Source organism: Quercus robur, chromosome 12 (assembly GCF_932294415.1).
Source record: "Quercus robur chromosome 12, dhQueRobu3.1, whole genome shotgun sequence".
Lineage (NCBI taxonomy): Eukaryota > Viridiplantae > Streptophyta > Magnoliopsida > Fagales > Fagaceae > Quercus > Quercus robur.
Genome location: NC_065545.1, coordinates 42828612 through 42841453, shown reverse-complemented (window position 1 = coordinate 42841453; position 12842 = coordinate 42828612). Strand labels below are relative to the sequence as shown.

Sequence of the window (12842 nt, the reverse complement as noted above, 5' to 3'; positions counted from 1 at the left end):
ATTTATTATTTTATTGTAGTGGCACCAATCATATTTATTGTCATATCAGTTTGTAAATCTTTTGTAATCAAATTTGTAGCAGTTTTAGCATTTTTTTTTTAACTATATATATATATATATATTTATAAACTAATATTTCACAGATCACAAAAAAAATTATTATGATAATGTTATCAAGCTATCAAATTTATATTTACTTCAATTTATAAAGATTAAATAGTATAATTTGTAGTATCTTTTGCATTTTTTTTTTTAATTTCTAAACTATCCATTGGACCTTTCCATCCCCCCCCCCCTTTTTTTTTTTTGATAAGTCCTTAGCTCATCATGTGGTTCCATAGTATGTTAGTATAGTTCCATGGGGCGGAACTAGTAACAAAGGAGGGAGACCATGGCCCCTAAAATTATCAAAAGTCATTTTATATTATGTGCTTTTATTGAATATTTCTAATATGGCAAATGTTAAAAAGTATTATGCAGTGCTTGTTAAGGTTGGACTATTGTAAGTCTCACTTAATAAAAAAATTAAATAAATGAAAGAAAAAGACTTAAAATTGGTCCAACAGTTTTTTTTTTTTTTTTTCTCTCTGTGTGGCTGGTCCCACAACCTATAAAACTACAAAAATTAAAAGTATAAATTAAACCTCACATTTTAATTTGTTACTCTCGAAACTATATAGTTTAATTTGTTAACATGCTTAAAATAAAATTTCTTAAAAAAAAAATTGGTCAATTGATCTAGTATTCATAGAGACAATGTAATTTTTTTTAATCTCAATTTTATTTTTTATTGTAAAACTTGCTCTTCTACTTTTATTAAAGTTTTACATCATTCATGCTTTGATACTTCATTGGTTTCATTAAAATGTTGTTAATCACATTGATAGACAATTAGTATTTTATATTGAAAATGAATAATGTCATAATTTCGCTATAGAGAAGGTAAAAAATGAATTTTATTCTATGAAAAATCTTCATTGAGCATAACTTCAATAGGAGATATTAAGTAATTTTTTTATTAAATATTTGTGCACATGTCTAAGATCAAACTATACAACTTTTGTAATCTTATTAAAATTTAAAAAAAGATAATAAATTCTCCTAAAAAATTATTTAGCAAACATATCGGTAAAAATTGATAATTTTATGTACAGGATATATATATTGTAGGGTCACGTTCCAGAACGAACCGAAATTGTAGTTGGGTCCGGACGTGAATGGGCCCATACAATATCATTTGTAGAGAGTGGAATCGAAAGGCTAAGTCATGTTTACCCGGCGATGGTTTTGTTAAGCTGTTCATACATGGTTCAGGTGTATTCACCTTTGGAACCCCTCCCTCTCCCCGTGGGACTGCTGACCCCTTATTTAGGTTACATATTTTTTCTTTTATACTAGCATGCGTTCAATTTCCTTCGTCCACGTGTAGGGTCGACCTTTCCAAGACTGATACTTGTCCCATCTGTCCCAGACCTAAGTCGTTGGGAGTGGCTGATAAAGCCAAAGAACACGGCTCTGTTAGGTACAAAGATCAGTCTGGGAAAGACAGTAAGGTCAGCCTTTCCTAGATATTTCAGATTTTCTTTTAAGATTGTCCCTATGCCGCTTTTGCCTCTTTTCCTGATGGAGCTTTGGACCAAACCGAGGGCTGCACCGTCCTCGGCTGCCTCTTTGGGCCCATGTGTGCTTTACACTAATGAGCTTGGACTAACATCTTCTTCGGATTGGGCCTTAAAGCTTCCCATGAACAAATGGGCCTAGCCCATATATTGTTGGGCCTCACATATATATATATATATATATATAAATTATAACCTACTCAAATATTAAAAGTATGTATGTGTTTGCCAATGTGTGCGGGATTTGTCATCACTAATATTAGAATCACAACTGCGCACAAAGCAAAAATTCCTAGTGTATCTTTTTATGTAACACATGTTGGTTTAAGAACAACTTATTTAATTTTTTTTGTTAAAAGCATATTAAAGTATATTTATACTTTTAAAAAGGTGAGAAAAGTAAGGAAATCTTTTTTTTTTTTAATTAAAAAAACTGTATATAAAATCTAAAAGTTAAGTTGTAGACACTATTAAAACCTAACAAAAGAAAAAGATAATTTTTTTTTTTTTTTGTTTTGATTTGATGTAATCAAGGTGGTGGTAGAAATCATTCCATGGATGACTTATGTTAATGATGAATGATAATAGATCGATGTGGATTCACATTGAAGTAAACAAAACAAAAGACGAAAACAGACATGATAAGAGAGAGATAATATACTATTTATTTATTAGTAACTTTTTATAATGGAGCAAAAACCGAGAAGACTTCTTTGTCTTCCTTTACTGTGTTTTTGTGCCCACCGGCTGTGGTGGATAGGTTATTAGCCTATCATAAAGTGAATATGTGCTGTAACATACTTTTTAATTCCTAAGTTTAATGAATTTTTCATGGTTTACCCAAAATAAAAAATAAAAAAAAACCGAGAAGACTAGAAAAAACCATTGAAGCATAAAAAAAAATATAATTTAAGGAAAAACAATGGGACAAAAAACGCGGAAGGCAAGGAGAGAGAGAGTGAGTGAGACTGCTATTCTTATATAAAGCGGTGAGAGAGATCTCAGTTCAATTGCATTATCATTCATTCTCTCCACTTTCAAACCTATCAGCTACAAACTCAGATCTCCTTTTTTGAGTTCAGACACAAAAACACAGACCCATTGCCATTTCCATTGCTTTCTCTCATTTTTGAGTGCAGAGAGCGTTGGAAAAACAAAACACTGTTTTACCCTGTGCCCTGCTGTTTCTCCTCTTCTTTTGGTACTTACATTACTTTCACCTCTTTTTTTCTTTCTTTTGTTTCTTTGTCAGATCTCGTCAGATCCTACCTTTCTATTTATGTTACAAGTTCTGTCCTTGTCTTCTTCAATTTCTGACATATATATCATATGGGTTTTCCTTCAATTGCATAATGGATCTGCTTTTCTTTTCTTTTCTTTACTCTACACCTTTTTTTTGTTCTCTCTTGATTTCCTATTTTGAGTTCATGGTTAGCCTTAATTTTAATCATTACCAAATGGGTAAATTTCAAAATAATTTTTTTTTCTCGAATCAATTCTGATTTGGTTTGCTAGTTTTAGAAAAATTGCTGTTATAAAAGTTGCATGTGTTGTAGTTGTACATTGTTTGCTCTGTTTCAGAAAAAAAAAATGGAAGGAAGGAATCATTTCATGCAATACCATTACTTTGATGGATGGGAATTCAATGGCGCTTTTGCTTTTTTGTTTGTTGCATGTTATTTTTTGGAGGTCATACTCATAGCGGAATGGATGATTCAGAAGAAAAGTATCTGATTGGCAAGCTGTGATAATTGAATCATGGAAACTTTTCTTATGTTAGAAGAAATGATTAAAATACCTGACATATTGCATTCTCTTTTATTTACTTTTTGCTCCTTTTTTTTTTTTTTTTCTTCCATGGGCTTCTTTATTAGGTTGTGTTTTTGCCTTTTTTGACTTATTTAGTGCGTGAAAGTGAGAGAGAGGGGCCTCATAATTCATAAGTAGTGAGGACGGCTGAGAGTTTGGTCGGTTTGGGATTGAAAATCATGTGAAAAAATGTTAAGGCCAGGTGACATGGAAAGTAGTAGTACATGTCGGTAGCAACTACCAGATCAGATCTCATGTTTTACAGCTTGGGCTAACCAAAGTCATTTAATTTATCACTACTCACATTTGGATCTGCATTACTTTCTCTCTCACATGCGTGCACGCATGTAATTGAGTTACAATTTTGGACCTAAAAAAAACTGGATCTATCCTTGAAATATTTGAGTTTTGTTGAAGCTTTTCATCGATCTGGTAACTACCCATTGTTTGTCAATTGTAGTAGACTGTTGGGCTTTGTTCAGTTAAGCACATACATACATACATTTTCAGTGATGTTATTGCATCTCCTTTGTGTGAGTGTGTGTTTGTTTGTGTTGCTTAAGCCACTCTGATTAATTGAATTTAAAAGTCGTACTAGTGCACACACCTCTTACTTTTGCGGAATCTGAGATAGGCGATTAGTGAAGTAACACATTTCTTTGAGATTAAATGGGAAAGAAATGTATTATTCTTCACTTCTCCTCTGACTTCAAATTTTGTTCAATAAAAAAGGAAATAATTAATGCCTCTGTTGTATGTATGTGATGAGTTGGGGGAGGTGGAAGAAATGTTAGGATTTTCAAAATCCAATCTACAGTGACTGAAAATTTTTTCCTTGCTCTTCTGTAGATAGTTAACAATATCAGGGATCATGAAACATAAAGATGGGAAACCAGGTCCCCACGGGGATAGAGGTTCAAGGGCTGTCCCCATTTCAATCATGTTTGTTGTGCTGTGCGGATTTTCATTTTATCTTGGTGGAATCTTTTGTTCTGAGAGGAACAGGTTTGAAACCAAGATTGTTGCAAAAGATGTCCAATCTCCCAAGGAATCTTCAGTCACTCCTCTCCAAATTAAACCCATTAAGTTTGCTGAATGCAGCAGTGACTATCAAGACTACACTCCATGCACAGATCCAAGGGTATTATTAATTGTTCATTTTCTTTCCATATAGCCCATTTTTGGGATCTAGGACAAGGCTGCATGGTAATCAACCTTACTGCTTATTCATGTTTATTTATACAGAGATGGAAGAAGTATGGTTTACATCGGCTAACTCTCATGGAACGCCACTGTCCTCCTATATCTGAAAGGAAGGAATGCTTGGTTCCACCCCCTAATGGGTACAAAGTGCCAATCAAATGGCCACAGAGCAGGAATGAGTGTTGGTACAGGTATTATGATTTTTTGTAATTTTATGTCAAAGTACATTGCAGGCTTTAAAAGTGACTAGGATCAAATATCTATATAAAATGCTTCATTGAATTTCTCCTATTGACATTTCAGAAATGTACCATACAATTGGATCAACCAGCAGAAATCTAATCAGAATTGGCTGAGGAAAGAAGGGGACAAGTTCCTCTTTCCTGGTGGGGGTACTATGTTTCCTAAAGGGGTTGGTGCATATGTTGATCTGATGCAAGATCTGATCCCAGAAATGACAGATGGAACCGTTCGAACTGCCATTGACACTGGGTGCGGGGTGAGTCACATTTTCCTGTTCTTGCTTACTTTTTCATTTTCCTGAACGGCCATTCTGTATCTATTTATTTATTCATTCACTCATATATGATGGTCCTTCTTCAATACGTGTTTGTCTATTTGCAATATTAGAGATATTTTAACGCTAGGTAATGTTAGTTGTTAATATTTTGCACATTGGGAAAGGCCACTTAATCTTTATAGCTGACTTATTTTAGGTTGCAAGCTGGGGTGGTGATTTGTTGGATCGTGGAATTCTTACGGTTTCTCTTGCCCCAAGAGATAATCATGAAGCTCAAGTCCAATTTGCATTGGAACGTGGAATTCCTGCAATCCTTGGAATCATTTCTACACAACGCCTTCCTTTTCCCTCAAACTCATTCGATATGGCACATTGCTCCAGATGCCTTATCCCATGGACAGAATTTGGTAATTCTTTTCTCAGTTTTTGAAAATTTTCTCTCAAATTGTGATAGACATCCATGAATGTAAGTGAATCTAGTCCAAAGTAGAAGATTGAGTAGTCACCTAGATGTTCTTTGCTTATTGTAACTTTGGGGTGGGAATGCACAAGTGGCATCCCAATTAGAAATCTGTTATGTGCTTTACCTACTAGATCCGCAAGCTTTTCTCGCCTCTTTGTTATTGGCAAATAACATGTAAACTCATCTTGAGCATATCATACATTTAGTTTAGAGCCAACTAGTTTTCTGGAGTTGTCCAATTGTGTAACAATGGCTGGTTACTTTACAGTTTCTACTGGTTTGGTCATTTCCAAGGAACTTGGTGACATCTTTAAAAATTGAGGTAGATAGGGCTGGACACCACCAACTCAGTAATGCAAAATAGCCAGTTGACTTTTTCTGAATTGAATAGAATTGCTCAGATTGTTGATGGGGTTTATTTTGTGGCTTGAGATTCTTTTTTCTTCACTAAATTACATGTAAGGTGGTTGGGGCACAGGGTTACCCTTGCTTTCTTACCAATGGCAATTTCCTGTTTTCAGGTGGAATTTACCTTCTAGAAATACACCGCATACTTCGTCCTGGAGGCTTCTGGATTTTGTCTGGCCCTCCTGTAAACTATGAAAACCGCTGGCGAGGATGGAACACAACTGTGGAAGAGCAGAAATCGGATTATGAAAAGTTGCAGGATCTGCTAGCTTCTATGTGCTTCAAACTGTACAACAAAAAGGATGACATTGCTGTTTGGCAGAAATCTTCTGACAATAGTTGTTATGATCAGCTGGCAAATCCAGATGCCTATCCCCCAAAATGTGATGATAGCCTCGAACCAGATTCAGCATGGTACACTCCACTTCGCCCTTGTGTCGTTGTTCCAAGCCCAAAGCTTGAGAAATCTACTTTGACATCCATCGCTAAATGGCCTAAGCGGTTGCATATTACACCTGAAAGGATTTCAGATGTTTATGGTGGGAATGCTAATACTTTCAAGCATGATGACAGTAAGTGGAAGGTGCGAATTAAGCACTACAAAAAGTTGCTCCCTGCCATTGGGTCTGATAAGATAAGAAACGTAATGGACATGAATACTGCTTATGGAGGTTTTGCTGCGGCTGCAGTTGATGATCCCCTGTGGGTCATGAATGTAGTCTCATCCTATGCTCTTAACACACTTGCTGTGGTTTTTGATCGGGGTCTCATTGGAACTTACCATGATTGGTAATAATGAATTTTTTTTGAACCTTTGAAGATTTCTTATGGCATGATCAAGTGTGTTCCATGTAACTCATTGTTTTTATTGTATGGATGGTGTGTGATGTTAATTATTCAATTTCTGTTTTGATAGGTGTGAAGCTTTCTCAACATATCCTCGAACATATGATCTCCTTCACCTTGATGGCCTCTTTACTGCAGAAAGCCACAGGTAAGGGCACTGGGTCTGACTTTTTTATCATTTTGAACTAGTATATTGTTTAGTGGATTATACAGTTTAAACCTTTTGTTTTAGGTTTCGCAAGGATCCTTACCTGATTTGACACAGTAGATAGTGAAATATGAACTGACCATTATTGAATTATCTTGTTGACTAGATTGCCCAAGCAGTCTGTTCAAAAAAATAACAAAATTGGTTGGACTTTAACAAAGAGAAAACAAATGGCATGGGACGTTCACTTCAAACTGAAGTTTGGAAATTCAGTGAAAGTGGGTCAGACAGGACCCATATGCTGAAAATCCATCTTGTTGGATAGCAAGACACTGGTTTTAATTTCACCACAATTAGGCGTGATTGCAAATCATTTGACCAACTGGTGTAGTTGCGTTTCGCACTTACCAACAACTAATACTCCAAGATAGACTTGCTGAGAATATTTGGGTTTTTCCAAATTGCAAATCTATCTCCTGTAGACCCGGAGACCATTAGGCCAAGAGGCCTTTGACTGAAGACTCTTATTTCACTAGATAATCTTTTAAATTTTATCTTATGTGACTAAAAAATAATGAAGAAATGGCATGGTACTGTATCAGCTTATGTCTAAGAACCGCAGATTAATGTAGTCATGCCTAACTGATGCATGAACACTTGACTGATACAGTTGTGATGATCAGTAGAAAAGTTGATACTAATATTCTCAGTGGCTTCTGTGAACTGAACATGTATGCATGGTTGTAACATAGCTGATTTATTGGCAGATGTGACATGAAATACATGCTCTTGGAGATGGACCGGATCCTTCGGCCTAATGGGTATGCAATAATTCGGGAATCCAGCTATTTTGTGGATGCTGTTGCTTCCGTTGCTAAGGCAATGAGATGGGGTTGTCGTAAAGAAGACACTGAGTATGGTATTGAGAAGGAGAAGATATTGATTTGCCAAAAGAAACTCTGGTACTCCTCTAACAAGCCTAGCTCTAGCTCAAGATGAACATAGAAACCCAAGCCATGATGAGAATCTCTTGGAGGGTTGAGTATAAATATAATTCCGGTAATAGAATCAAAGAGAAGAAAATTCAATACGGCTCACAGAGAGATTAGTTCGGCCTATAAAAGGCCAAAGTTATTTAAATTCATATTTTCAACTGAAAATTAGTTACCCAATAATATGATTTTTGTTAATTTATAGGGCCTTTCGTATAGATATAGATGTATTAATTCTTTGTAATCAATGTGTTTCTGGTGTTTTGGTTGATGATAAAAAGCTATCATCGGGAGCCGACGCCATAGGTTGAAACTCTAAAAAAAAAATTCCGGTGATATTCCCATTATTATTATTTTATTTTCCTTATTTTGCGCAATGTTGTCTTTGTATGTTAAACTGTGTAAAGCAATCAAAAATGTATCGAGGGATTGGAAATTCACACCCTCATAGCTTGCCATTTTTATTTATCAAATGAAATTTGTTGTGTTTTTTAAATCGTCCAAAAAAATACAGTGGTTCTTCGCTTTTTAAATGCTATGTCCGTTATTTTCATTCCATAGTAGAACCATTGAAGCAAATTATGTTTTCTTTGTTACATGATCAACAAAGCAAAGTGAACCTATCAAAAAAAAACAAACAAACAAAGCAAGGTGAAAGCAAACAAATTTAAGAAGGTGTTTCACCCAAGAGTCTTAAAGTTTAATCGGTACACTTCTTATGGTTTAATTAATACACTACGGTGTTTTCAAGGGTTCAAAATCCCCCCTTGTTGTATCCAAAAAACCAAACAAAAAGCAAAATGGTATCTGAGAATCGTTGCCTAAATTGGATTAGTGCAGCCTCACGGAAATCTATGAATTTTATGAAAATGTGCATTATTCTTTCAACCAGTTTTACGTCCGTCATGCACTGCTTAATCAATAGTTAATAGTTATATGTATAACTTAAATAAAAATATTGGTTTTTATAAATAAATAAATATATTGAATATAATTTAAATTGAATTATAAATACAAAGTTTTTTTTTTTTTTAAAAAAAACATTTATTTTAAGTTACACAACACATGCAAATCTTGTAAGTTGTAACCGTGAGATTTTACTAAAATCAAATATTCTTACTAAAATCAAATATTATAATAGATTTTATGAAATCATTTAAAATAAAAGAAGTGCTACGTCCATAACATTTTCACAACAAATTATACATGGTTAGTTATGATAATTCCTTAGAAATCAGTAGGTTGAAAGTCTCGGGCGCTGATGATCTTAGGGCTTGATCCTGAAAACAAATACTAAGTCAGAGGGGACCAGTGGGGGCCGGCCAAAAGTCCTCCGATGATAAAGTCAGTGGATTTGCGATTCCAAGTAAAAAGGAAGTAATTTCTGAAAAAAAGTGTCTAAATGACCTTTACCTTCTCATCGATGAATGCTTATATAGCATGTGTGAAACGGTTATCTGTTTAATAACCGTTCCTATTGTCGAGGAGTCCGGAGGATTCGGGGGTAACTTCCATAACTGCCATGGAAGTTACCTTATTTGGACCTGTGTTCCATAATGGTTAATGCAGAACTTAGCTCATAGCAGTTCAACTCGTCCCTTACGCTCAATGGAAATCAAAGTCGTCCAAAGTCCAACACGTTGTCCAATAAACTTGTCCATCCTTTATTAAGGACGGACAAGGTTATTAAGGACGACTTTTCCTCATGCATTCACTTCTTCCTAATTCCCTTTTCAAGTGTAGATCTTGTCCGTCCAAACGTTTCTAAGGACGAACAAGCTTCTCAAGGGGCCTCGTCCATTTAAAGACGGACGAGGTCATTACTGGGACGATCACTACATACGCTTGGTTCGCCCTAATTGGTCTTTCATTGGACGAGCCATATGGACGAGATCAGGAGTTAGTGGTTTTTGTAACACCATCAGTTGCCCCCTTGTCCATATGTCATTACTAAAATATATAATTACTCACCTTGAAAAGATCGTGAACACCAGAGTGTTCAAAATCCTTCAAGGACATGTCATAGCAAGTATTTATGTCCTCGTCTAAGACAGCCATCTGGAAACGCTCCCAAGTCAGGTCTTCATTTTCAATGATATTTGAAGGGACTTGTTGAGAAGGCTGGGATGTGGCAAGCACAATCTTGGACGGAGGAGTCTTGGACGAAGTAGTCTCAATTGGAGTGGACGAATCCACGTCATAAATTTTGACAGGCTGTTGAGACGAGGAAATGTTGGGCTTAATTATTTGGGATGACCCATGCTTGGCCTCTTTGCCTCAACAGTTGGGGAGATTTCCCAAATCTAGACTTTTGGAGAGAGATCTCTTTTTGTCCCCAGCCAATGGACGAGCTTGTGGCTGGGACTCAGGATGACCTTCTTCATCTACAATCTCTTTTCCCTTATTTTCTTTCATAGTTGACACTCCTAAAGGTGAAAAACAATGACGATAAGTGAGAAATTATAAGTAAATCAGGAAATAAGTTAAGTGTTCAAAATGACATTAGGTAGAAACTTACTTCTTCTAACTATGACTTCATGAGCAATAGTCTCGTTTGATGGTTCAGGGCCAAGTCCCCACTTGGCAAGACGTTGTAGGATAACTAAAGAACGAAAATCCCTATCGGTGAAAAGACAAGCTCTATGGACGCGATCACGGTGAAATTTGCTTAAAGACGGACGTTTAACACCTATTAAACAAATGAAAAACAAAAGTTAGAAGCAAATAAAAAATAATAAGTTAAGTTGAAAGAAAGAAAAATGAAAAAGGGGAGGGACGTACTTTCAGGACGAAGGTTCCCTAAGTCCCCAGAGTAAGGGGCAAAAGGGTCCCTGCCAACATCCACAAGGTTCCTTGCCCAAAAACCGGAGACAAAGATAAACTCCGTCTTCCAATTTCTGTCAGACGAGGCCAGAGACTTGATTAATCTACAATCTTTACCCCTAGCTGTGAACTGGTAAAAGCCAAGGAATTGATTTATCTCTGAAAATTTATAACAAAAGAGGAACTCGTCCACAGTAAGGGGATAGTCCCTCCCAAATACTTCACTCCACAAAATTTGCATAGAGATAACTAATCTCCACGCATTAGGGTTAAATTGACATATACCTAAACCTAACCTAACTAATAACTCTCTAGCGAATGCATTCAATGGTAACCTAAAACCCCCCAAGAAATAAGCTTCATAGACGCCTACCCCAAAACGGGGATTGCAGCACCACTCTCCACGGATGAGCAACCTAGGGTTAAGCTTATTCGGGATCTAGTACCATGCCCTAAGGTTGTTAAGCCTTTGTTCATTCGTTTTAGAATGAACACCTACAGCACAACTATAAACTATCTCCTCTTCGTCCAAAGGACTAGACAGAGGCACGTTGGATGAAGTGCCAGCTTTGGAACCAGAGGCTTTCCTAAGTTGTTCTTGGATAACTTCTAAAGGAAGCCCAGGCACACCAGAGGTATACCCCTCGTCTGTAAAGCTCTCCCTACTACTATGACTACTATTACTTGAATCACCATTACTAGTTGTATCATAATACTCGTCTATAGCTTTCTCTGTACTATCGCTAGACGAGGAAATAACAGTTTGAGACATTTTTTGGAAACCAAATACCTAAAGACGAGAAGGAAGAGCGTACCTTGCTCTAGACGAGAGAGGACTATGGACGAGGAGAGACTTCTAGACAAAGGCTCTAGACGAAGAAAGATTTCAGAAATGTGAAGGGTAGGGGAGGAATTCCACTATTTATAGACATCTAACCTGGGTATTCAAAACGACACGACCAACCAGGATATGACACATGGCTGACCCCTCGAAAAAATAAATCGACGAGACTGGACATCAGTGAAACTACGACACATGGCATGTACAGTTGATATTAAATGCATAAATCCTTTAGACGACCCATATGGACAAGGGGGCAACTGATGGTGTTACAAAAAAACCACCAACTCCTAATCTTGTCCATATGGCTCGTCCAATGAAAGACCAATTAAGGCGAACCAAGCGTATGTAGTGATCGTCCCAATAATGACCTCGTCCATCTTTAAACAGACGAGGCCCCTTAAGAAGCTTGTCCGTCCTTAGAAACGTTTGGATGGACTAGATCTACACTTGAAAAAGGAATTAGTGAATGCATGAGGAAAAGTCATCCCTAATAATCTCGTCCGTCCTTAATAAAGGATGGACGAGTTTATTGGACAACGTGTTGGACTTTGGACAACTTTGATTTCCACCGAGCGTAAGGGACGAGTTGAACTGCTATGAGCTGAGTTCTGCATTAACCATTATGGAACACAGGTCCAAATAAGGTAACTTCCATGGCGGTTATGGAAGTTACCCCCAAATCCTCCGGACTCCTCGACAATAGGAACGGTTATTAAACAGATAACCGTTTCACACATGCTATATATGCATTCATCGATGAGAAGGTAAAGGTCATTCAGACACTTTTTTTAGAAATTACTTCATTTTTACTTGGAATCGCAAATCCACTGACTTTATCATCGGAGGACTTTTGGCCGGTCCCCACCGGTCCCCTCTGACTTAGTATTTGTTTCAGGATTAAGCTCTAAGATTCTTCTCAAAAAAAAAAAAAAAAAGGATCAAGCTCTAAGATCATTAGTGCCCGAGACTTTCAATCTACTGATTTCTAAGGAATCCCAAGCACACCAGAGGTATACCCCTCGTCCGTAGAGCTCTCCCCACTACTATGACTACTGTTACTTGAATCACCATTACTAGTTGTATCATAATACTCGTCTATAGCTTTCTCTGTACTATCGCTAGACGAGGAAATAATAGTTTAAGACATTTTTTGGAAACCAAATACCT

The 12842-nt window shown here is 36.6% G+C and overlaps 1 protein-coding gene across 2 annotated transcripts; it reads left to right on the top strand.

Moving 5' to 3' along the window:
• Positions 1–2627: 2627 nt before the first annotated feature.
• On the top strand, positions 2628–8504 carry LOC126707944 (probable methyltransferase PMT21). Of its 2 annotated transcripts, none has more exons than XM_050407700.1 (8): positions 2628–2820; positions 4278–4569; positions 4674–4822; positions 4935–5130; positions 5348–5558; positions 6136–6811; positions 6939–7016; positions 7784–8504. In XM_050407700.1, the coding sequence occupies exons 2-8, from the start codon at positions 4300–4302 to the stop codon at positions 8013–8015; spliced, it is 1812 nt and encodes a 603-aa protein (XP_050263657.1). In that variant the 5' UTR covers positions 2628–2820; positions 4278–4299; the 3' UTR covers positions 8016–8504. The 2 variants fall into 2 exon arrangements, with proteins under 2 accessions (XP_050263657.1, XP_050263658.1); XM_050407701.1 differs by lacking the exon at positions 2628–2820 and adding an exon at positions 3842–3860.
• Positions 8505–12842: the final 4338 nt, after the last annotated feature.

Coding starts and splice junctions, on each gene's coding strand:
- LOC126707944 (XM_050407700.1), top strand. CDS start 4,300: ATGAAACATAAAGATGGGAAACCAGGTCCCCACGGGGATAGAGGTTCA. Junction 4,823..4,934: donor AGGAATGAGTGTTGGTACAG/GTATTATGATTT, acceptor TTGACATTTCAG/AAATGTACCATACAATTGGA. Junction 5,559..6,135: donor TATCCCATGGACAGAATTTG/GTAATTCTTTTC, acceptor TCCTGTTTTCAG/GTGGAATTTACCTTCTAGAA.